Below are 25,626 nucleotides of genomic sequence, written 5' to 3'. Positions count from 1 at the left end.
TAAGGATGAGAGAAAAATAACTTTTTTTGGTCTGAGGCCAGTATAGTGTTTGTTTATGTGTGTGCGTGTGAGAGAGCGAAACAAATTGCTGCTCTGCCCTCACCTGCCTGTGCAGTTGTCTGTGAATGCCTGTACATTTTAAGCAAATCCATACTTAGCCACTCTTATACAGGACAACGTTTTTCAGTGTTTCTGTTCTTCTTTCGTCATTTCCAGCACATACTTACACACACACACACACACACAGACACACACATTGATTCACACACACATTCAACACCAGCATGCGCCGACAGATTCGTCTTGGTGTCGTACTTCGGGAAAATCTTGTGATGGAGTACTAGATGTGGTTCTACAAGATAGCAGCTAATAAAGGCGTTCCCCGGGGAGGGAGAAGCTAGTTACATTGACAAGATTATGACACTGTCTTTCCGGTCTGGCGATGGCTACAGCCAAATTAACTTGATGTATGGAAACCAATCCGGTTGGAGGGGAAGTTGTTCATTTTCAGTGTTCTCTCAACGATGTGTGTGTGTTACTATACTTTTTGTGAACGGCTAACAATTGTGGGAACCGTAAGTGTGAGCCGTTCACAAAAAGGAACCACGCTGTTTAGGCATAACGGGTATGGCTTTTGCGCTAGGTTAAGTTCAGCCATAAATGTTAAGTTATTGAGGTCATGAATGGGGTTAGATTTGGGTTTTGGTTAAGATTTAGGGTTAGTGTTTAGGAGAATTTTAGGATTTTTGGTGTTCTGGTTCCCCGCATGGATGATAGCAAAGGAAACGTGCCCGTGTCCATTTATGTGCATGTTCATGTGTGCCTGTGTGTGTGTGTGTGTGTGTGTGTGTTTCTGTGCATGGCTCTCTTTTCAATGGCCGGGATACAATAAAAAAGGAGGGCAGAGAGTACTAAATAGTGAATAATTCAGGTTTCTCTGAAAGCTGCCCCGTTGGGAGTTGTGGGTGTAGCTGCGTGCGGACGGCTCAGGGTGAAACCCGAAATACCTGTGTGAATCAATGCATTAATGATAGGTTAGACCGGTTCAGAAGTATAAGTGGGGGGCATCGCCGTCTTCCTTATTGTGATTTGTATTTCCTCTTCCGGGTTGTTGACGCGTGCCTCCTCATCGCCTCCGCGTCATCACGCCCCCAGTAACAACCCCGGTCGAGAGCAAGTGTCAAGTGAACGTCCATTGGGATTTGGGACCCTTCAAAGGGACCATTTGGGGCCGGCTGTGCCATGTGGCCAGGAGGTTCTGGCATCGGAGCGCCGTGTCAGGGAGAGGTGTTCTGTACGGGCTTGGCAAGGCCACACCCTCCCTTAGTGCCTTAGTTCACCACGACCGCGGCACACAGACGGGAAGTTAATGGAATCCGGGACCACTGGGGGATTCCTCACTGCTCTCCGGAATATCAGTGCCTTGAGAAGATGGTCAGTTGAAAATCACTAGATTCTGTGTGTAAATGTGTTTTTTTTTATGAACAGTTGACTACTCAAGTGTTGTTGAGTTGTATTAATAGTTGTCTTGGTTCAAACTGAAATGTTCTTTACATTTTTTTTGAAATGGCAGTCGGAGTGCAATAAATAAAATAGCCTAATGAAGTGTCCTTTCCCTGTGAAAACCGTGATCTCCTAAATTTACAGTATCTGGTTTCTTTGGGGAACCACAATAAGCCAGACCAATGGATTGGTTTAGATTTATGAGTCATGAGTCATGCTGCCAGCACAACTAATCAATAGATAAATGAGACGCCACAGGTGTCTGGGACATAACCTTTTAGTGAGTCTGTTTGTCTGCCCAGCGGGGTCTCATATTACTGTGGTTCCTTATGGTGTTGATTACCTTACAATATATTGGCTATTTTTACACTTGTAACTTGCATCCTTTCTTGTCTGTTGATATGTTCTGATGAACGAGGCTGTTTGGAAAAAATGTTGTGACGGTAACGTTGCTGGGTTGTGCGGATGTTGCTATTAAAATGTTTTCTAATGAAGCTGGTTGAGAGATTGTGCAAAGCTGTCATCGAAGCAAAGGGTGGCTACTTTGAAGAATATACAAAATAATATGTATTTTGGAATTGTTTAATACTTTTTAGTTACTCCATGATTCCTTGTCTTCACTATTATTCGACAAAATGGAAAATTGTTAAAATCAAGAAATACCCTTGAATGAGTGTCAATGAGTTGTGTCCAAACTTTTGACTGGTACTGTACTTGCCCATCCAGTGTCCTGTATCCAGTATCCAGTATTTACATACAGCTTATATACAGCAGCTATGTGTCTTTAACTCAGTGGTTGGGAGAAGGGGTCATTTGAAGGTCAAAAAGGGAAGAGTGTAACCTCTCGGAATATAGCTACTTGAGAGCAATCAATAGTTTTTTTCCACACCACTCTGAGCCAGCTCTGTGCTCTCTGTCCCCCTACCTAGTGCTGCAGGAAGGCAGGGTGGTCGTTACTAACACTTCTCTATTTTTATACCTCACGGCTCTCAGTTCAGTGCTACTCTGTCAAAAATATTGCCTGACATTTGCTAGAAATTTTTCTAGACATGTGCCCATCCTTCCTGCTGTACTCGGGAAGCTCATTGTGGAATCCGGGATGTCTACTGCTTTGAGACAGACTGGTCCACAGAAATCACTCTGATCCTATTTCAATTGAACCGAAAGCTAGCCCTTGACTCTCTTTGCATTGTAATGGTATTTATATTATATATGCTTATATAAGATGCTTATATTTGCCCTTTCCCAGATGCACATAATATACACACGTGTGTTGGTGTGAAATGGAAAGCTGTTTTCTTTTTTTGCATGTTCCAACTCCATGTGAGAGTTGGCTTGTGGCCAGCTAGAGAATATTTCTCTCACCAAGCATGTGAAATTTCAACAAGGCATGCCAAAAATATATGGAAAAAATCAAATCCCAAATCCATATGACCCTGTGCCATGTTTCCATTCCCGTGGTAACCCCGTAGGTGTTCGGAGCCAATGTCTATCTGGTCATTATATGCAGGATGCCAGCTGAATAGTCTTCTCGATGTTCTGTGTGTTGTCCAGGACTTTGTTCAATTAAGCCCCGAATCAAGGAACTACAAGGGGATCGCCATCTCTCTGCTGGTCATAGTGGCTGTCTGCTCCCTCATCACCATGTCAGTGTTCGTGCTGACACCAGGTACAGAACTCACACCCAACAGTGTTGATCGTCCGGGACATTATGTTTTCACTGACCACACTTGTTGTTGTTGTGCATGTCGATCCGTATTGAGCTCTAATGTCTGTACGCTGGTACGTAACTGGCTGAATGCTGATGTTCTTTGTTACAGTGGAAGTCCCGGGTGCCGCCAACTCCAGGCTTACTGTGTGGGACTTGTTCAAACCAGAGTTTGCCGTTCATGATCCCAAGGCCAGGTGGATAGGTGGTAAGTACTGTTAGGATAACCGTTTTACACTCCCGTTTGAATGAAACCGCTGCAGTGATTCCTATCATCTTCAAGACGCTTCATCTTCAAATCGGAAGGGGGTGTCTCGGGTCTTTGATGTGTCTCGGGAAAATGGAGCTTAATGTAAACAAGCCCATAGATTAGTATCAAACCTTGTCCACAACACTGCTTACAGTGTAAGGATGACGCTGTGCTGTTTAGTTATTTGGATGAAATATCCATTTAACTGACACGACATCTCAGACACCACTGGCCTGATTTATTCCACTCTTATTTTGGCCCTGTTATTCAAATGTCGTCTCACTGACAAGGAGGACATCTTAAACGCCCAGTTAAAGCCTATTTCTAGCAAGCTTTCATCTCATCTTGTGCTAGACAAAATGACAGCTCAGAGTTTAGCATTGAGGCATGCCCCCCTGATCCGTTTTACGGAAACAGATGGCTTTCCAGCAACGACCATAATCTGGCTGCTGTTCCTCTGCTTTGGTCAGATCTCCCAGCCCAGTATCAAGCACAATAACCCATTTCACCGAATCCTAGCAGGTTTCTTAATAGTGCGAGAGAACCTCATGAAGTGTCGGCGCTGCCGCGTCTGTTGTCTGAGCTGGTCCGGGTTTTCCTATTAAATTTTTGCTCTTCTAGGCCACAGCTTGCGGCCCCTCTCGCAGCCTGTGGACGAAATGGAGGCCGAGGAGCCTGCGGAGAGCTTCTCCATCCAAGGGTAGAAAACACAAATGACTTTTTCAGTCGCCTGTTGATTCTCATTATGGTGATTTGGGTGTGACGCTTTTGCGCACACTGTGCCGACCTGATGGACTACATTAGCTATTATGCCTCCTGATGTTTTACACATTTCCTTCCGCGGTGTATCATGGCGTATCGCTAGTCTGTTCGTCTGCTGTGGGGGACGTCCATTCCTCCCACTTCTGGATACATTCATCCAGTGGTTGCCAAACTTTCTCCACAAGGGCCCCCTATTTTACATTTTGTAAATTTCCCTCAGAATAGTTAGCAGACTTGCTAGCGGCAGCTAATTGGCAGTAATATTCAGTTGCGTTGGTAGGACAGCTACGGGATCTGATTTGGTTTCTAATGTTTTTATTGAAGGGGCGTTCTGTTTCATTTTTGCTTTGCAATATAAAGATTTCCTCAATGCATCAGCAGTAACAGTGGAATGATGGTGAAAATGTATTTACCAGCGCCATGCAGAATTTCTTTTGGTAAAATGTGAACTGGTTTTCCCCTCCACTGATGTCACCAAAGCACGGGATTGTCTCTTTTCAGATGACCAAAAGCAGACATGGCAGAGTGAAATGTCACGGTCATTTCGTTGTTGCTAACACTCAGTGGCCCTCAACTGTTCACAAGAGAAAATTAGCACTAAACGCACTCATTCTGTCATCTAAATGGCATTTCTATATTCTTAAAAGATCAGAATCTATCATTTTGAATACCAACTGGTGTTGCTGAAATTCAGCTTACTTCCAACTTGGGAGCAGAAGTTTTAAATTGTGAAGTTTAAATTCTGATTCAGGTTTTCATGACTACTATATTAATAACATTAAAATAATAAATGTAATCCCTCATGGCACCCCTTTAAAATAAGGCAACTTTACCCTTTCCTTAAGATGAAAATGGAGCCCCATTCCAAGATAATGAGTTTCAGTGGCAGTGTTGAACCATTAGAGGGGATTAATGGCTAGATTCATAGATATGTAGCTTTTTTAATAAACTGTCAAAATGAACACCAGAATGTATGCGTTTCACTAAAACGAAGCCTCAAATATCTGGTTTATTTTTTTGTTTTGTTTTGCTAGTTTCTCTTTAAATCCCAGAATATCACAGTTTTAGAGTATTTTATGCAATGGACAGATAATGTATTCCTTTAATTGCATTTAAGCCATTAACAGAGTATGTTTTGTCCTGCCACCATAACCATTACAGAACAAACAACCGGCACAAGCACGAGTATGGAGGCTTTGCTAGAGTAAGAATGAAAGCTGTCATCCCAGCGAGATTTAAGTGTACCTTGGATTTTGCACTGTTCAAACACGTAATGTAGATATGGCTTGGTGTATGCTTTTGCCAATTTAATGTGTAACAATGGAAGCTGTTTTACCTACGTTTGTGAGTCTGGGATGATGTGTTGTATAAAACCTGAGGAAGGATGACAGATATTTGTTCAATCCAGTGGGATGTGAAGTATGCGTCACCAATGTACTGCGCTTTATAAGTTACCCTATATTTTTCAAGAACATGTTAGTCAGTACACGCGTCCATTTGTTTTCATTACTGAGACGCGGACGCAGTGTTCATACCCAAGATAGCCTCTGAAATGTGAACGGGAGACACACTCTTCCCGTTTACCCCATTAGTGGAACAGGACGTCATTGGCCATTTGCAATACATTCAACAACAAGTGTGTATTTAACTGTAATGACAGACATTAGAGTGTAAGCTTTGCTGGGTCTGTCACCAGGGGATATACACAGTGATTCATTTGACAGATTGCATACTCTCCATCTCCGCAGCGGTAGCGTGTACTCTGTTAGCGTGTCTGTACGCGTGTCAAGCATTATCGTGGATATCAACGTTTGTTATGCCATAACCTCTGTTGTTAACATTCGTTTGTTCCTCTGTGTGTCCGTGTGTCTACACTAAATCCACTGCACGGATATATTAAACGAAGTCTTGGTTAGTGATGGGGTATTTCTTTTTATTGTTAATGCCATAGGAGTATCTCGGTTGGGAAGACATTCTTAGCAGACACTTTTCTCCAAAGTGCATAGATATTCGCACATGAAGCCCCGGAGGAAATCGAACCTACTGTTCCACTGTTGCTAGTGCAATACTGCTCTAACAACTGAGCCCGACAGGACCAAAAATGCCTTTTTCACCTGATAAAGGTCTGCCTGGAAAGCGCATGTCACGTGCAAAAGGCTATAATTGGCTTGCCTTAAGGACATAGGAATGATTTTAATTAACTGAATAAATGTAGTATATAGCTGAATGATTAACGGAGGCAGAGAAGCGAAAGGCCATTTAAAGGTTAGAGAGTCACATTATCTCTTGTAGTGGCAAGCTTTCTCTATCATTTTTACTTCTGGGAGACTGAGATTGTGTCACGTGACCTCCGGCTAGAAAACGTGACTCACCACTTCAGCGTTGTGCCTTTTAACCAGGCTAGTTTGATGTCCTAGTTAGTTCTCATGAAAGGAGGGCCATGTTAACTGGTCTGTAGCTGGCCACCTTTTCACAGGAGCCAAGCTGTCCCGTCCTGTTTCCACAACTGTTGTGCTGTAAGCAGTTGCAGAAACAGCCCCCTAGTTTAACGGATTATCATTTCATTGTACAAGTTGAGGTGTCATTTTAATATTCCAATTATATTGGATTAGTGAAGCATGTAGCTTCCTCATGTCTCCCCTCATCGCCAACCTCCCTATGGATCAATTAAATGCAGTAGGAAGAATTTACACCCTCCACGTTTTAGGAACTCACATTTGGCATATTTCTGTCAGTTCTTTAGAGTGAAAATACAGGTCTACTCACAAGCATTACGCTAACGTTCTAGCATCACTATTTCCTCTACTCACAAGCATTACGCTAACGTTCTAGCATCATGTTTTCCTCTACTCACAAGCATTACGCTAACGTTCTAGCATCATGTTTTCCTCTACTCACTAGCATTACGCTAACGTTCTAGCATCATGTTTTCCTCTACTCACAAGCATTACGCTAACGTTCTAGCATCATGTTTTCCTCTACTCACAAGCATTACGCTAACGTTCTAGCATCATGTTTTCCTCGTAACTCCATGCTTATTTCATTGTTATTATTTAAATTTGCAGAATTCAGTATAATAGTAATACACAATTAGGCACCAGGGGGTGTGGCATATGGCCAGAGTTGTTCTTAGGCAAAACAAGTCACAGAGTGCCTGAAGACAAGTCACGCTTAACTGAGGTAAATTGACAATACGTCACAACCCCCCCCCCCGAGATGCCTAATAGTGCTTATAAAGACAAAATGACAGCTTATAAACTGGTTATGTAGCTGCAGTATCACATTTTAGCTGACTGCAGGTCAACAGTGTGTATCCCAGGAGAGACTATATTCTTTTTTGTATCCCTTTTTCTTATGTCGTTTCACAGATGCAGAGGTTTTGTACAGGAACAGAGATGGCCATGTCATCAAGTTCAACTTCGCTTTAAACGAAACAGACATAATCCTGAGAAACAGCACATTTGTAAGTAGATTGTCCCACTCTCCAATCTCAGCTATCCATTATCATAATTTCCTTCCCTTAAAATGTTGATAATTGTGACCCAATTATGTGATTGGTTGACTCAAGGACAAGGGTGGAGCTTGCAACATAACTGACCAAGTTGAAGTTAAAAACATTTTGAATAAGGGCCATATAAGAAGTTATAGTTAGGATGTAGAGATAAATACTAACCATGTCCTCTGCGAGTATGCAGCTCATGTCAAAGTTGGCCTCACTCTAGGTTGAATGGTGACCGCAGCTAATGTATTATATCTTTGACTACGCTGAATTGATACTTTTGTGAGGTAAACATAATGGTACCTACCTTTAGAGCTTTATTGAGTGTCTTATTTCCTGTTATAACTACTCGTTTCAATTTTTTTTTGTCCTAGGTGGCTTTCAAGGTTGCAAAATATTCCCTCTCTCCAGACATGAAATATGTCCTTTTCGCTTATGACGTTAAGCAGGTATGTTGTGTCTTCGTTGTTTGTAGAAACGTTATCTTCTTCTTGTGAATTAATTTCAAAGTCTGACAAATGACCACCATGCGTTGGAGTTAGCCCTAGGAGGGGGAAGCGCTGTGGTTTGTCTCTGACCATGAATCAGGAAATCTGATAACACTACTTGGGCTCACGCTACAGCAAGTGTGCTAAAGTTCTTTAAAATGCCTTTCTTCATGTTTATTTATTTTGGTGTTGGGCATCCAGTCATCCTTAATGCACTTTACGTTTTATGTCCCAAACCAATGATTCCTATTGATTTCTCTCTGGATCAATGGAAGTAAAGTTTCAAGATATTGCATCATCGGGGAGTCTACAATGCACTGACGCAACTAGATTTTTCTTGTGGCATGCATTATGCATCAATGGTCACTGTTACTGTACATGGTGGAATCCAGGCATCCTGGTACGATTCATGTTGATGTTAGTATATGCTTTATTGTAGGCCTCTATTAGCGCATTAATTGCAAGTGTTTTTCCATTTCAGGTGTATAGGCATTCATATACGGCGTCTTACATTGTTTACAACATTCACACAAGGTAAGAGGCCAAGTTTTACACTTGCATACCCCCATCTTCTAGTAGCCGAGCAACCCAGAATAGTATGCATCATGCAGCCAATCTGTGGCGTCTAGCATTCAGCCACATATGTTGTTTTTTAATGTCTCGCTGTGTGTGTGTGTGTGTGTGTGTGTGTGTGTGTTTGTGTGGGTGTGTGTGTGTGTCAGGGAGGTGTGGGAACTGAACCCTCCTGAGGTGCAGAATGCAGTGCTCCAGCATGCGTCCTGGGGTGTACAGGGACAGCAGCTGGTGAGTCTTGCCTTCTCTCTACTTCCTCCTCGCTCACCCAATCCAAACCGCGGGGCATGACTCGCAGAAGGTCGTTGGGGCCTCGTCACATGAGCGTTACGTGTGCGTTTGGCCCGCCGGCACGGCAACCGTGTCCTTTGTGGAACTCGGGAGACCATTTAAGGGTTGATGTTGAATGGGGCATATCTGTTTTTCTTATGAGGGCCAGTTGTGGTGAAGACGTGTGAGGCGTCACGTGGTGTATATCCAACATCAGGCGACAGGTTTGACAGCAAGGGTAGATGTGACAGATGAGCATACAGACCCCGGTACAATTATCCAACAGCAAACTGGCAAAAATGATCCTTTTTCTCCAGCTGCTGTCCAAAAAAAAATATATATATATTAGAGCTTCTGTTAACTCTGCTCGAAGCTTGATTAGTTACAAACTATTCTCGGCATGTGATATTTGTCTGGCCTAACATCTGGCAGGCTAATGAAGAAAACTGGATTCCTAAAAGGCTACAGTGTACTAGTTTATGCTTCAAATGGTTTAAGGAACTGCCTGAATATATATATATATTAGTTTAGTGAAATATAATAAACATTACTGCCTATTACAGAGCACATTATTTCCTGATATGTAAATGGATCATAAACGGCAGCAGTTCATCATTTTAAAAGAGGTCACGGACGCATTTGCGCAATGCAAGGTACAAGCGCTTTATTGTAGCAGGACGATGATGGGAATCCGTGCCTGGCTTTTGTTGCGCTATAGGGTTATAGCAACTCTGAAAACAGAATTACAATTCTCTTCACTCCTTCTCGTTTTAGATCTACATCTTTGAAAACAACATCTATTACCAATCGGATGTGCGAAGCAATTCTCTCAGGATTACTTCTTCGGGGGAGGAAAGAGTGATATTTAATGGAATCGCTGACTGGCTATATGAAGGTTTGTCTGAATGCCAATTTTCAGGTTCAAGGCGTGCCCAAGGACACAAATTCAGGAAAGGTATGCCAGGAAAATAAAAATAAAGAATTTTCAGCCACAAAGGAATTCATCACTATCACAGTTGAACAGCTTTTCCTTGCAGTAAAATATGGAATGCAAAGTCAAAATGACTGCTAATATTACAAATGATATTTTAATAAATGAGAAATCAGAGCAATGTTAATTAATACAGGAAAGTCATTATTTTGTTACGGCCACTCCCAGATAATTGTCTTGTCATGATTGGACCCTAACTCATGCATTATTCTATTTTCAGGGATTGGGTGGAACATTTATTTTTAAATGTTTATTAATTGATACTCCATATCGCACCATACATCATACTAGTAGAGTATACACCGCAATCACATGAAAACGTATAAAACACGTCAAGGACAAATCTACCTTTAAATAAAACTAATCTCCTGTTACATTTAAAATGTTCAAACAAAAGTAATTAAAGAAATTACATTAAATGTAACCGCACAAATCATTACCTTTAATTACTTCCAAAATTAGTAAAGTATTATCTCTTCAGTTTATTTTCTTTGTAGGTCTATTATTCATAAATGTTCCAGACTGCATTTTTAAAAAGCAGCATTTCTGTGAAGGGATGGTGTGATGTTGATGTGAAAAGATCTCTGATTGGAAGGCTCATACTCCTTCAGAATGCTGGTTGGCCAGTTCAAACTCCTGCAGACCATTTAAATGTTCTATTTGAAATAGAAGTTTGAGGTGAAGTGTTTTTTTAATTATTATAATTTGTTAACATTTTTATTCCTGCCATTGGCCTCAAATAGGATTATAGGATAAATAATAAATTAACTGCCTATCGACTTTTAAATGTTTGATTTATGCTGGACAGTTACTGTAATGCATTTAATGTCAAGGTTATCAGTATTTTATTAGCATTTATGCATTGGAGAGTACACAAAAAGTTACAAGCACCTGAATAGGACCTCATTTTCATGCTTTTTAGATACAGTCAATTATATAGTGTGTAGATTAAAATAAGATCATAATCCAGTTGTAGAGGTGTATGCAATCAGGAAACAACTCGGACTATACTAGAAGGACATTATGAAGCACACTTGTGTAACTGACGTCTGATTGGTCATTGTGTTCTCAGAGGAGATCCTGCACTCACATATAACCCACTGGTGGTCGCCGGACGGTGAGAGGCTGGCCTTCCTCATGATCAACGACACGCTGGTGCCCAACATGTTCTTGCCCCAATTCACTGGCAGCACATACCCCAAATCCCAGGAATATCCATACCCAAAGGTAATGGAAGGACTGGAAGGACAAAAGATGTCGGGGTGGTGTTGTACTGAAGAAAGTGCATTGTACTGGATCTGTCCAAACATGTTTTTCCTCATTGCTCATGTTTGGTAAACAGAGGAAAAAGAAACATGACTAAGGAACTTGGTTTAAGAAACAGTTTTTCAGTCATGACGTACTGTATTGTCATTGGATATCTATTTTATACACTTTAAAGGTGTTGGCTTTTTGTCAGAAATCTCCTAGCAACCACACCAGGTGTTAGATTTGAGATTTGGCAGTTATACCCCTGTGGCAGCCATTGGTGTACTGTTCTACTGTACGTGTCTGAAGGCACAATTAACCCATGCTTAGAGGTTGTGGGTAATATCAAGATAGATCAAGTATATACTTTGTGTTGTCATAAACTGGAAAGTCATAAACTCACATTTGTTTCTGACAAATAAATATAAGAGCCCTAGTTAGGTTTTATATAAGAACATAATAGCATTTTCCAAGTCATTATAACGTGTTATATTGTAGCTAATAATGATTTGTTGAACATATTACACGTTTTGTTTTGTTCACGCCGCTGCTCACGTGCCTATAGGTTTAAACCATACCGGATTAGGCCTATGCATTTTTCACAACGCTTATTAACCACCTTGATTGTGTCCTAACGAGGATCTCTCTGCTGGCAGGCCGGCCAGCCCAACCCTGTGGTCCGACTGTTGGTGGTCAACCTGTATGGCCCCACTCACACTGTGGAGCTGCTCCCGCCTGAGAGCTTTAGGGGAAGGTGAGACACGTAAATCCTTTCGTTGGCCTGTAATCTTTGTTCGTAATTACGGCGGTTCCTCAGGGCTTTACCAGTCCTCTCGCTTCATTAACCCTTAGAACTACAATGCCCCTGTTGAACATGCGTGTGTGCACGCGCTCAGTGCACTTTTAACAGCGCCGTTTACATTTTCACGATCACCATTCGGAGTTGCAATCTGATTGAAATGGACGCGGTGCGCCGTGTGGCTCCGCCCTGAGGTTTTGTGTCCCGTTGGCCCAGGGAATACTACGTGGTCATGGTGAAATGGATCAGTAGCAACCACGCGGCGGTTCGATGGCTCACCAGGGCCCAGAACGCGTCCTTCCTCACGGTGTGCGACGTCACCGTTGGATCCTGTCTACAGGTGGGCGTGAGTGGGCTCTCGCCCCGCGCCCAAGGCGCTTCCTCACTTTGCCCATCATCGTTGTCGTGTGTGTCATGCTCCCATGTTCAATCACCTGACGTGTTTTTGGGTTTTTTTGTCCACGTGAATTTTAGAGGCACGAGGAGACTTCAGATCTCTGGCTCACCAGACAGGTAGGCTGCAATTGAAGTGTCGGATAGTTTTAGCATTTTCAGTTCGTGGTAACACTGAATAGCGACGCATTTTGAATGCTACTCTGGGCCTGATGTGCAGCGAATCAAGTTGCAATATTTTATCAGTATTTACTTTGTGTTTCTATACCATAAACAAATAAAGTCACAGATACATTGTGACTTTGTTCTATAATACTGATGTTTTCAGGACCAGGAGCCAGTTTTTTCAAAGGACGGGAACAGGTTTTTCCTGACCATCCCAGTGAAGCAGGGAGGACAAGGAGAATTCCATCATATTGCCATGTTCACAAAATCGGTGGGTGCTTCCATACTCCAGCTATAAAATACCCATTAGTCTTCTTGTTATTCCCATGCTGTTTCGATCTTTAGATGTAATTGTTTTCAGTGTTTTTAAAATATCTATTCCAAAAATAATATTTTGTATTTTCTCAGTTCAGGAGTGATCAAAGCGACGTCCGTCACCTGACGTCAGGCAACTGGGAGGTTACCAAGATTTTAGCCTATGATGAGGACGCGCAAACCGTGTATGTCTTTCAGGATCATGCCGTCAGCTAAATGACCGCAAGTCTGTAAGATTATTTCAGATCAGTTGACAGAATCAGATTTGGTGATCAGGAATACTAAATAAAAATATTTACACATTTTGAAACATTTGGCGAAGACCTGTACCTGGAGAGCTCCCACGCTCTAGGTTTTCTCTCCAACCCTAATTTTGCACACCTGATTTAAAAAAGCTGGATGAAAAACTAAGTCAGGTTAGTCACAACTGGGGTTGGAGAGAACGTACCAGATGGTTGGTAGATGTCCAGGACCAGGATTGAGCAGCCCTGTGCTAGACCAACCTATCAGCTTTCACCACACGCTAGATTCATTTCCGCTTCAACTTTATTTCAACTGGGTCAGACCATAAATGGCCTACATTTATTGGCCTACAAGTTTTTAAAGTCTTTGTTTAGACATTTTGTTATTCAAATAGGTAATGTCATTTGTTTTCATATAACATATTTTAAAATATTAAATAATATGCTTTTCTGATGTGTTTTGGACAAAGTTTTGTTATTTCCAGACATAACTGACATGGCAATAATATTTGGAAAAAAACAACACCCAAAATGTTGACTTTCAAACTCATATAATACACATTTTTAATGACTTGTTTGACTACATGCATAATTTGTTAAAGTTGTCCTTTTACCCATACAGGTATTTTATCAGTACTCAAGAATCCCCACAAAAGAGGCATGTTTACAGGTGAGTGATACTCACATTCTTTCACATAACGTGCATTCTGTATCATCAGAAATAATGACATTCACTACACATTTCGGCTGTTATTCAGCTTCATTTTATCCAACCTGTTAGTATTGGATGGACGTAATGTGTCCTTGAAGTGTGTGCATCTCACAAATGAGAAGACGTGCTAAATATTTTCTGTCCTCTTTCAGTGCATCTACTACTGGTCTGTTCTCTCGACGATGTCTGACCTGCGATCTGAACCGGGAGGAATGCACGTTCTTTGACGCAGATATCAGCCCGAACAAGCAGCATGTTTTACTGCAGTGCAAAGGTATGCGTCTGGTTCGCTGGTCACCTTCAGCAAAAAAACGAATCATTATATGAATTCCCCACTTAGCCTGGCATTTTATAGATTTTGCATAGCTATTGTAGCAGTGCCCAGTTGGTTATGTTTAGTGTTGAATATAATGGTTAGGCAGTCATTCGTAAATGATCCATCCTTTTATGACGTACTTCCTGATATAATAGCAGACCGCTTTGGCTCTCCGGTTCCCTGGGCAGTTGCATTTGCCACTATGTGCTGTAGTGATGTTTTTGAGCAAACATAGGCTGGCGTTGCTACGATACCACTCAGAACCTACGTAAGAATAGCATTTAGAACTTTTTTCCAATGCTAAAACGATGCCTTGTAATATATCTGTCTTCTGTTCCACAGGTCCCGGAGCTCCGTCTGTGATGCTGCAGAGTTTTAACGATGCGAACAGTGAGTGAAGCCGTCATTTAAGAAGCCTTTGTCTGGCCTGGGACTCATAGACATGATCCACATGCTGAAGGCTTCCGCACGTCATTTTTTTTTCTCTGTAACCTGTCAAAATGTGAATTCGGCTAACACTGCACAATCAGGGAGTCTATTTACACAGCGTATCAAAAACAAGCGAGACACAGACAGGCAGTCTAAATGGAGATTTAATGTTAGGAAAATGTAAGCGCTTGCAAACATTGGCTGAGGAGGGAGACAGGCTATGCTGTGAGAAATAGCAGTCTAGAGCAGGCTAGTGTTTTTTCCTCTGCAGTGCCAATAGGCATGGTGCAAAGACGAGGTAAAGGTTTTTTTAGACAGCATACCACTGTTAAGACCAATTATTACAATTTCATTTTTTCATTTGTTTTTAGAATGCCTCACTTAATAGTTGGAGTGTTTTTTCTCTTCAGATGTTCTGTAATAGAGGCTGAGTTCAGGGCCTCGTGTTGATTAAACTAGAAGAGTGTGAGAGAAGCGAGACGCGTGAAGCAAGCGGATGGTTCATCTGTAGAGACAGGAAGTGAGAAAAGTGAACATCGCATTGAGAATAAATATGTGCTGAACGTGATCCGTACACGCGCAGAAGCTTCTGGATCTTTAGCACCAGGGTTACTTTTCCCTCCCCAAAAAGGGGCAGAGAAATGCTAGGCTTCGTAGCCATGGCCAATTTTTAACAGCTGTCCGAATAAAATGGTTGGCTCGGGTTCAAATGAGCAGCTGGGAGGTGTGTTAAGTCGCAAATTGTATTGATTTTAGTTTTTGTATGTCCCTGTGCCTTTCAGTAATGCTCAGTCTTGGAAATAATACGATTAAATTGCAGAGAAGTGTGTTGCTGCTGAACATCAGGACATACAAAACTGTGTGAAAATGTTTCCCTCCACACCAGTGAATTTAAAGTATTACACGTGGGGAACTGCAACGAGACAGGCACTATTATATGATACCAATGTTTAACATTTTGGGAGTGAGGTTTTCTCACTTCTGATTGGGCGGGTAAAAATCTGTCTATTGAATTGGTTATTTGTTGATATAAAATGTGTCGTTGGTTATGGAGCGGGGTGAAAATGGAAAAATGGGATTGCCAGACGTTCTTGCAAAGGAAATTATACTACTGTCAACTAAATTATTTAAGTTATAATAATCTTACTTCTAAAATATAAATTTGCTCTTGCTGCAAGCTTTGAAACAGTCTATTGATTGATTTTCCTTTCACAGTTTAATACCCTATGATCAGTCCTGTCTTCCTCAGTTTTTCTCCAGCGGCCATGAATATCTTAGTAACTGCATAGTGTCAGTGCATTTCACAAATATTACTGCAGCTTGTAGAGCCTAATCCGTTTTGAATGTAAAGTGTCTGTTCCCATTGATGTTATGCCTACCTTCACGTTTTTCTCCTCACAGCTTACTTCATCTTGGACAGCAACATGCCCCTGAGAGCTGCCTTGGAAATCAAAAAGATCTCCCAGACAGATGTCAGGGTTATCCAAAATGAACACTTTGGTAATTAACTATTTCTTTGTGTGCAGATTTCTTTCTATCTGCTCTCTCTCGTTCTGTGTGAACCAGTCTCTTTCTCTGCTCTCTCTCGTTCTGTGTGAACCAGTCTCTTTCTCTGCTCTCTCTCTGTCTATCAGTCACTTGTTGATCTGTATGTCAGTCACTCTCTTCTCTCTGCCCTCTGCTCTCTCTGCTTCTTAAGTCTGCCTGTCAATCCTGTTCCCTACCTCTGTCTTCATATTATAGTTTAACTACTGTACTTCAATATGTTCCTGTCACAGAGCTGCCTTTGAAACTTACCTATCCACTAGACTTCTCTGAATCTCTACTCTATGGCCTTCTGTTGATTGTGTAAGCATCACTCCTCTTTCCTCAACTTAACATAGTTTGGCTCTGTCCTAAATGCATTTTTATTAAGATGTACTTTACGGGAATACTTTACCTTGACATAACCCAGTGATTTTCAAACTCTGTTTGCTCGACTTTATACCTTGTTTAACTAAGAAACACCTAAACTGTTTAGCCTGTTCGCGATGTGCCCTGTAACTTCACACGTTTTGAGTGGTCCAAATGTTTGTCCCGCCTCTCTCGTCTTCCCCCTTAGTGACGGCGCGCCCGGAAGTCAGTCAGTCAGCGATAAATACGAGCTGGGCTGGGACTCGGTGCTCGTCAGCTGCGACGAGGTGATCGTGGCCCGGTTAGACGGCAGGGGGACGGGCTTCCGGGGCCAGATGGTCCTGCAGCAGGTCCACCAGCGCCTGGGCACGGTGGAGGTCCAGGACCAGATAGCCGCGCTTGAGTATGTAGTCTCCGGCTAGCGCGCTAAAGGCTGAAGGCAGTCAGATATGATGTAGCGTGTGGCCGTACGCGGCGTACTATGACGGACAGTGTACACCATACCGCTTAAGAGACTATAAACCGGGTGGTACGAATCCTGAACATTGATTGGCTGATAGGTAGGGTGTGTGACATGGAATACCCACGGGTATGACATCAGACTTTCCCCCGCCATAATTGTGTTGGTAAACGGTTTATAAGAGCAATGTGCCTGGCCTAAGAACAGCTCTTAGGTGTGGTATATTGGCCATATACCATCCCCCCTCGTGCCTTATTGCCTGAATATAATACAAAATACAATGTCATGCCATATACAGTGGGGAGAACAAGTACTTGATACACTGCCGGTTTTCCCACTTACAAAGCATGTAGAAGTCTGTAATTTTTATCATAGGTACTCTTCAACTGTGAGTGATGGAATCTAAAACAAAAATCCAGAAAATCACTTTGTATGATTTTTAAGTAATTAATTTGCATTTTATCGCATGACATAAGTATTTGATTCATCAGAAAAGCAGAACTTAATATTTGGTACAGAAACCTTTGTTTGCCATTACAGAGATCATACGTTTCCTGTAGTTCTTGACCAGGTTTGCTCACAATGCAGCAGGGATTTTGGCCCACTCCTCAATACATCCTTCAGGTTTCAGGGCTGTCGCTGGGCAATACAGACTTTCAGCTCTCTCCAAAGATTTTCTATTGGGTTCAGGTCTGGAGACTGGCTAGGCCACTCCAGGACCTTGAGATGCTTCTTACACACTTAGTTGCCCTGGCTGTGTTGTCATGCTGGAAGACCCAGCCACGACCCATCTTCAATGCTCTTACTGAGGGAAGGATTTTAATCCATGACGGCGTAGTGTGTTACTAATGGTTTTCTTTGAGACTGTGGTCCCCCGGAATTCTTACTGGTTGGTAGGTGATCAAATACTTATGTCATGCAATAAAATGCAAATTCATTTAAAATGTGATTTTCTGGATTTTTGTTTTAGATTCTGTCTCTCACAGTTGAAGTGTACCTATGATACAGACCTCTACATGCTTTGTAAATAGGAAAACCTGCAAAATCGGCAGTGTATCAAATACTTGTTCTCTCCACTGTATGTACAATCTGATATTATACAGTGTAATAGCAAATATGATAATACAGCTTCGTTAAAAATGAAGAAACCACTGCACCTTTTTCAAAAAAGTTGAAAAGGAAAGTTTTGGGTGAGAACAGAATCGTTCAATTTGCAGTGGTCTCTTAATTTTAGCCCTCCTGTTCCTCACTAAAACCTTCCTTTTTCTACTTTTTTGGAAAGGAAAGAAAAAGGTGCAGTGGTCTCTTAATTTTTTCCAGAGCTGTATTTTGTGCCTTGAAACAGCTGGATGTCATTTGATACAATACTTCTGCATGCACTGGAATTGCATGGCGTGGTTACACGCTCTTCAACTCCAGTCCGCTGTGTCAAAACACTTTTAAAATATCTGTTCAGTTATTAGGAATTCGGTCTCAGGTTTGGTCGTTTATTTACCTGTTCCAGATACTTGATGACACTTCCATACATTGACCGCGCGCGGATTGGAATCTACGGAAAGGCAAGTTCAGCGGCGGTCTCTCGTTGGATCCCAGGGCGTCACGCGCTCATTGTTTTTGATGTAAAGGTGTTCTCTGTTGTCCTCCAGGGATACGGTGCTTATCTCACCCTGATGCTGCTGAGGTCCACTGCTCTGATTCAGTGTGCGGCTGCTGATTCCCCGGTGATTGACTGGAAATTGTATGGTGAGTAATGGCCCATTTCCACAGAAGGTGACGGGGGATTGGGGGCGGCTGAGACGTTCATTTTAAATTAGGGAAGAGATGGGCTAGTAGACCACTGGGCCATGCTAGCATGGGCCAGGGAGGATGGTTTGGGAAGAACCAAATCAGCTACATGTGAGTGTACATGACTAGGTCAGAATGAAGCTATGGTGGCCATACAAATATGTTGTGTTGTGTTGTGTTGTGTGGAATTGCACTGTGGTGCCTCCATAATGTAAAACTAGTGGTAAGTTTCCTGGACACAGGTTTAACTTCTTTAACTCCTGGACAAAATAGCAAGTTCCATCTATAATTTCGAATGAATGTGTTTTTTAGAGTAAGGATTTTTAGAGTACGGTTTGATTGACTCAAAATATGTACATTTCTCAAATTACAGCGTCAGCGTTTTCAGAGCGATACTTTGGCCTGACATCAAAGAATGACAATCGCTATCAGGTAAGTAATCTGTTGTTATAGTCATAACTATATTATGATGACGTTCTTTGATTTTTTCTAACAGTATGTCACAGTAGATTGGAACAACAACAGGAAATATCACACTGATTGTGTGCGTGCGTGTGGGGGCGTGCGTGCGTGTGGGGGCGTGCGTGCGTGTGGGGGCGTGCGTGCGTGTGGGGGCGTGTGCGTGTGGGGGCGTGTGCGTGTGGGGGCGTGTGCGTGTGGGGGCGTGTGTGTGCGCGGGTGCTTGTGTTTGTGGGACAGGTGTTTTTTATTACTCAGAATATGAATCATGGAGGCTGTACAACTGGCAGCACTAGTTGACTGTGGTCATTAAAAGTTTTATCCTGAAAGTGGGTTGATAATATGTGGGCCACACAGCTTGAAACATTTTCAGTAGCTCCCCAAAGGGGGGGATTTAAATGACGGCAGTCCAGAGTAGGTCAGAGTGATCGCAAACAGCAGGGCACCACTCATGCAGTCCTAAGAGGCAGATAAAAAAAGATGTGTCCTGTTAGTAGAACAAGACGATTTGAATACTCTGTAGGTTTAAGAGTTTGATGCTCAAGTACATCCAGATGGACCGCTGCGCTCAACTCTGTTTGTGAAGCATCCTGGTGGCCAAATAGGCTACTGTGTTAGTGTATTTGTACACGGACGTGAAAAAAAATTATTTCTATGAATATACCATCGCAGTGTTGCATCATGCTAAGTTAGCATCGCACCAGAATTGCATCATACTGTTTTTTCTGTCTAAGCGTGAGGTTACAGCGTCTCTCCAATATCAATCCTATCAGGTTTCCAGAGTGCTTCCAAATATGAAAGGACTGCAAGGAAATCTAATGAAAGGACCTCAAGGACCTGCTTTTCTGTTGATCCATGGAACAGCTGATGGTACTGAGACATGCATTGTTCCAACAGAAATGGATGATAGAAAAATACACTTGTTAAATCCATCAGACTCGTTAACAGGCCTACGGTTTCATTCAAAGTACATTTTGTTTGTTTATAATGTTTTTCTCCTTCTCAGCAAACGTTCATTTTCAGCATTCAGCGGAGCTGATTAAGCACCTGATCAAAATTGGAGCGAACTACACAATGCAGGTAGAAGTCTTGATCCCCACTTTTGAATGGGCCTTTTGAAAGAGTGATTATATACATTTTGGTCATTGAAGCGATTTTGGTTGCTAGCCAATGTAGTTTTGGCCACTGAATAGACCAGCATGCATGCATGGGAACGCAATATCCCCGAAACAGAGACAGCGTTTGACCTTTGACTTGTGATTGAGACAGATCTACCCAGACGAGGGCCACTTCCTCTCCCTGAAGGGCGAACAGCACCTCTCTGAGTCCCTGGTTGGCTACTTCAGAACGTGTTTCCAGGACTTCAGCACACCACTACCGGAGGAGCTAGGCAAAGAGGAAGACGACTGACAGGGCCGACAGACAGAGGGGCGGACCTGGGATAGCTACGACTGACAAGAATGATCTGCCTGTTGATCCGCAGGCCAACATTATATTTAAATAAAACTTAAATAATCTAAATTGGAACACATTTAAATACATTTTATGTATTTAATGTCAATGTTATTCATATTTTATTAGCAAACAGGTATATTACATACATTATTTATATGCATTTACAGTTCCAGGCAAATGTTTGGACCCCCTTACCCATTCAACTTGAATTGTGTCCAAACTTTTGACTGGAACTGTGTGTGTGTGTGTATATATATATATATATATATATATATATATATATATATCTACCTACAATACCATGTATACATACAAAATATATTATCTAAATTGGGTCAGTGAAAAAAGTAAAGAGTCCCAATTTAGATTGTTTTAAGTATATTAAAATAATATATATATATTTTTGTTTGAGGATAAGGTCTTTAATGTAAGCCAGACATAGCTGTGAAGTGTGTGTGTGAGTGTGCGTGGATATGTGCGTGTGTGCACACGCATAAGAAAAAGAGGCTTTCTATTTGCAGAATAGCAACATTGTTGATAGACAAAATGTGAGGGTTGATGGGGATTAAATTTCTTTTTACATTTCAGTTTCACTCAGTTCTAATTGGTAAGATTCCTCCCTTTTACCTTCATCTGTATTGTCATATTGTAACAGCGTGCTTTTGTTGAAGCCTGCATTCATCCACACAATTCAAATTTTAATAAGCATAATTAACAAAACAATTTTCTGCCTACTTTAACCCATACATATCTGTGCCCTAATACTTCAGTTTTACTTGGTTTTTGACTTATGCACATTATGCTTGAAGTCATGTGAGTTGTTATGCTACATTATTTGATCAAGTGCAATTTCTCATGTCTACTTCTGACATGCTGTCTTCAGTTGTATGTATGTGTGTATGCAGGGTATACAATGTATATATTTTGCGATATATGTGTTCAACAGGGTTCACTTATTTGAATAATGTAATGGTCTTCGTTTTTGCTAGGGTTTGTTACACTTTAGAATAATAGCCATTGTCTTTGGAATAACTGAACAGTAAAGGATTAAAGAACTCGACGACATTCTTTCAGTAACGTGTATGAATGTTCTCTTGATTTTCAGAACACTGAATGGGCTCATTAGTGCAATTATAAATAAATAAAATCCAGTAAATGGCTATGTCAGGTTTAAACTAATCCTAGCCGTTCTGTTGACTTCCACCCGAGAGCGAAGTTAATATAGGTCTTGAATGGAATATACGTATGTATCCGGGGTATTCAGATCTCTCACACAACAGGCCAACCCAGATCTGTATTCCTGCTTAAGTATACATGCTCAGGGAGTTGGACTGTCTCCCGCTAAAGCTACGTACACAGGAGGCCCAATACCGAACCAAGTGAGCAGGGAGATCCCTGTAAATAGTATTTTATTTATTTATTTTTACCACATTTTCGACTGTTCCCGTGTATCTAGCCAGTTATCTGTGTGGATAGTCCGTCTGGTGAATTACTGTCTAGTATCGCTCTCTTTCTAGAGTCGTTGATATGAGGTCATTCGTCTTTGTGACGGGTCCACTTTCTCTCCAGCCTGGAAGTGAATTCAGTTCCAACCTTCCTCCTACGTGGACATGGACATCAACTGTATGTGTTACACTAAGGTTGTATGATGAGCAGTCATATAGAAAATCATCCAAACGAGGTTTTTACACACTATCCCTAAACTGAGCTCATTTATTTCTGGTTCGTACAGTTCAAAACACGGCAGGCATTTGTCTCAAGAATCGCTATGATTTGTACAGTACGTGGAGCAATTGTACGGTGCAGAATCAATATCTCATTGTTTCCTTGCCTCAACCTGATCCCAGATCTGTTTATGCCCTCGCCAACCCAGTTGCTTTCATTGTCAAGCCAAATATTGGTTCACAGCGAGCTGGCATGGTAGCTCAAATAGACTCTCCTTCCGGTGCATTGACAATACCTCCCTGGTAATTTCTTGCGAAGGTATCTTTTAAGTGCAAAGTGAAAGCCAGCCAGAAAGACAGCTATTCTTTTTATTTTTTCTATTCCTCTGAAGCATCTATAGGAATCAATGCTGTAAATAATGAATGGGGCTCGCAAGCAAGAGTTCCCATTTCAGATGTTTGACATACAGTATCTCACAAAAGTGAGTACACCCCTCACATTTTTGCAAATATTTGATTATATCTTTTCATGTGACAATACTGTAGAAATGACACTTTGCTACAATGTAAAGTACTGATTGTACAGCTTGTAAAACAGTGTACATTTGCTGTCCCCTCAAAATAACTCAGCACACAGCCATTAAAGTCTAAACCGCTGGCAACAAAAGTGAGTACACCACTAAGTGAAAATGTCCAAATTGGTCCCAATTAGCCATTTCCCCTCCCCGGTGTCATGTGACTCGTTAGTGTTACAAGGTATCAGGTGTGAATGGGGAGCAGGTGACGTCACCTCGCTCTGCATCCCTCTCAACTGCCACAGGGCATTGTGTCTGACTAAGTTATTCAGCTTTTCCCCTACGTCATCCAGAGCCTGGTTCTACCTGGTTGTACCTCATCATTTAATAACGCCCACCTGGTGTCCCAGGTCAGAGTAAGTCCCCAATTAGAGGGTTGACATGAAGAAACGGAATGGAACTGGCCCGGAGGTCCAGAGTTGAACACACAGTAGGGAGTCCTAAACGAGACGTGATCTCCGCACTGCGTAGGCTCTTCTTAGCATGTTGCCCCAATATATACATTAAGCTAACGAATTGTTCGCTCAATGTATATACTTACACTTACTGCTTCTCACCTTGATACACAGAGAATAATGAAACACTGTAATGAGGGTGTGTGCGTGCTAGCTTTACCGAGCACCTCCCACGCCACAGTTTAACCGCCACACTGGCTACATGTGGAGTGAATGGGTAGACAAAGCTGCAAATCAACTCATAAACCTGCCCTCAAAAAACAGATATGGTCAAAGGGCTTGCAATTCCCCTTCCTTAGCACTGATTGCCTGGCAGTGCAGGACGCTCTGTCCTGCCCTAATCTGCCCGGCTATAATCCCACAGTTCCAGTCCAGATGGGTTGGTCATTATGAAGTCATTGGAAAGAGTGTCCTGAACATGGATGTTAACCTTCCCGGGTGTGAAGTCCCTGTAGGTAAGTGGCAGGTCTCACAGCCCAAATCCCACCTTACCATCTGTCTCTTGTATCTGAAGAAGCGCCAAGTGCTTGCGGCCGCCACGGTACGTCCCTGATTTAGAGTGGGAGATCAGGCTTTGCATTTCAAGTGTTACGTTTCTGGTCAGTACAAGCCAACTTTTCAGAAATTAGGTCACCACCGACCTTAATACAAAGGATTCTTATAGTGTAATATTATTTTTATACAGTTTTTCTTTTTTTTAAACCATTTTGAATCTTGTGTCGGCTAAGGAGTATTGGTGTCTCCAAGTCCTGCGTAAAGCCAGAACATCTGCTGTCAGTCTGTCGCCAAGGGAAGACCCCAATTCACAGTCCCTGACCTTTTCTCAGTCCACATCAACAACACGGCTTTACATGGTTCATGCTACAGGAAGCTCTCATCCATTGGTACGATGACGATACCCAGAATCCTGCAATCTTTCTCCGCCCACGACCTCCGTTCTGAACATCTCCAAAACAAAGACAATGGGAATTAGTGATGTGGCGTCATTCAACCATTAAGACTGGCCCTCAATGCTCCTTGGAATACTCATTATTACACTCTGCATGCTGCTGTTAACTTGGCTTTGATCACATACCTGACACAAGAGGCACACGATGTTTATTTGTAAAAAAAAAAAAAATCCTTATTCACATTATCAGCCCCTGTTCTAGTCATACGATGCTAACACTTCCTTGGACTGCTCCTCTTTCCAGATTGTTTCAGTTCAAAGGGGTAGGTTTGTGGAAAAATCTTATTTCGTGTAATACTTATTTTCCAGTAAATCAACCTTCAATATGAAAGTAAGGAAAGGGCACCATCTAGTGATGAACTACCTTCAGCTCGTGAAACTATTCAGTCATACATACTCTACATTCTGTCATCTTGAAACTACGTCTGCTTTCAATCTGATTTGTATTAGTTGTGGAGGTTGTTTAGAAAAAGGACCACTTCCATGAAAAGTTTTGTATAAGGAAGGACATTAGAAAATGATAAAACAAAATGGTTTTCAATTCCGTCCCTGGAAAATACAGCACGACGATAACTGGATTGTTTTATTTATTAGTCTTCCTAATATTGCCAAAGAACTGCTTAACCTGAGACACCATCTGTTTAACACAGCAGAGCAACAGTTTGTCCCATCACTGAGGTGTATCTCTAGGCCAGACAGGGGTGGGAATGGAAGCCCTTGGGCCTGTTCACATGCTTCTGTGCATAACACACCCCCTTACCTCAGAGAGGATGACAAGACGAGGATTTACGGCAAAACAATTTGCATCCTCTAGCCATGACCAAGCCCCTGGTCTTGTCATCAGTCAGTTCTCCCTAAACCAGGGCTGAAATGGCAACCTTTTTCATGAGTAGGGTACTGCTTTTGAGTACGGTTCACAGAGCTCTGGTTAAAATAGGGGACTATGAAGGGAGTAATAGGGCACAGTTTGGACCACACAATCCTGACCTATATTTTCAGCTGTTCAAATAGTCTCTGCCTTTTCTTTACATGCTGGTAAACACATGGTGAAATAAGGCACAGGGGACATTCATTCCATAATGATGACATCAGAGCCATAGGGATAAATTTTTTAACAGGATGTTCATAGAGACAGCACCCTCAAAGGAGATCCCTGGAAACCAAATAGGGTTCGCCTTCAAGGTCAGCCGAAGCACACTTTTGGGTTTAAAAAAAAAAAAAATCTGAGAGAAATCTCAGAAAGTAGGCCTAAGAACAATAACTTTGAT

The 25,626-nt window shown here is 41.9% G+C and overlaps 1 protein-coding gene across 2 annotated transcripts in view; it reads left to right on the top strand.

Moving 5' to 3' along the window:
• LOC105022080 (inactive dipeptidyl peptidase 10) overlaps window positions 1–21,792 on the top strand; it is a 36,578-nt gene extending 14,786 nt beyond the window's left edge. For both annotated transcript variants that reach the window (XM_013140005.4, XM_010890210.4), the window contains exons 2-26: window positions 3,058–3,172; window positions 3,324–3,419; window positions 7,592–7,686; window positions 8,097–8,171; window positions 8,692–8,744; window positions 8,933–9,014; window positions 9,828–9,948; window positions 11,117–11,271; window positions 11,949–12,046; window positions 12,308–12,431; window positions 12,566–12,604; window positions 12,813–12,920; window positions 13,058–13,149; window positions 13,829–13,876; window positions 14,071–14,192; window positions 14,577–14,624; window positions 16,065–16,163; window positions 16,442–16,511; window positions 16,765–16,959; window positions 18,521–18,575; window positions 18,663–18,759; window positions 19,175–19,233; window positions 20,034–20,130; window positions 20,267–20,340; window positions 20,530–21,792. In XM_013140005.4, coding sequence (XP_012995459.2) covers window positions 3,058–3,172; window positions 3,324–3,419; window positions 7,592–7,686; window positions 8,097–8,171; window positions 8,692–8,744; window positions 8,933–9,014; window positions 9,828–9,948; window positions 11,117–11,271; window positions 11,949–12,046; window positions 12,308–12,431; window positions 12,566–12,604; window positions 12,813–12,920; window positions 13,058–13,149; window positions 13,829–13,876; window positions 14,071–14,192; window positions 14,577–14,624; window positions 16,065–16,163; window positions 16,442–16,511; window positions 16,765–16,959; window positions 18,521–18,575; window positions 18,663–18,759; window positions 19,175–19,233; window positions 20,034–20,130; window positions 20,267–20,340; window positions 20,530–20,670 — 2,358 coding nt within the window. In that variant the 3' untranslated portion in view covers window positions 20,671–21,792. The remainder of the gene's footprint in view (window positions 1–3,057; window positions 3,173–3,323; window positions 3,420–7,591; window positions 7,687–8,096; window positions 8,172–8,691; window positions 8,745–8,932; window positions 9,015–9,827; window positions 9,949–11,116; window positions 11,272–11,948; window positions 12,047–12,307; window positions 12,432–12,565; window positions 12,605–12,812; window positions 12,921–13,057; window positions 13,150–13,828; window positions 13,877–14,070; window positions 14,193–14,576; window positions 14,625–16,064; window positions 16,164–16,441; window positions 16,512–16,764; window positions 16,960–18,520; window positions 18,576–18,662; window positions 18,760–19,174; window positions 19,234–20,033; window positions 20,131–20,266; window positions 20,341–20,529) is intronic.
• The last annotated feature ends 3,834 nt before the right edge of the window (window positions 21,793–25,626 follow it).

This window comes from Esox lucius, chromosome 22 (genome assembly GCF_011004845.1).
Source record: "Esox lucius isolate fEsoLuc1 chromosome 22, fEsoLuc1.pri, whole genome shotgun sequence".
Classification (NCBI taxonomy): domain Eukaryota; kingdom Metazoa; phylum Chordata; class Actinopteri; order Esociformes; family Esocidae; genus Esox; species Esox lucius.
The sequence above is the reverse complement of the archived record's forward strand: the minus strand, read 5'-3'. Positions and strand labels throughout refer to the sequence as shown.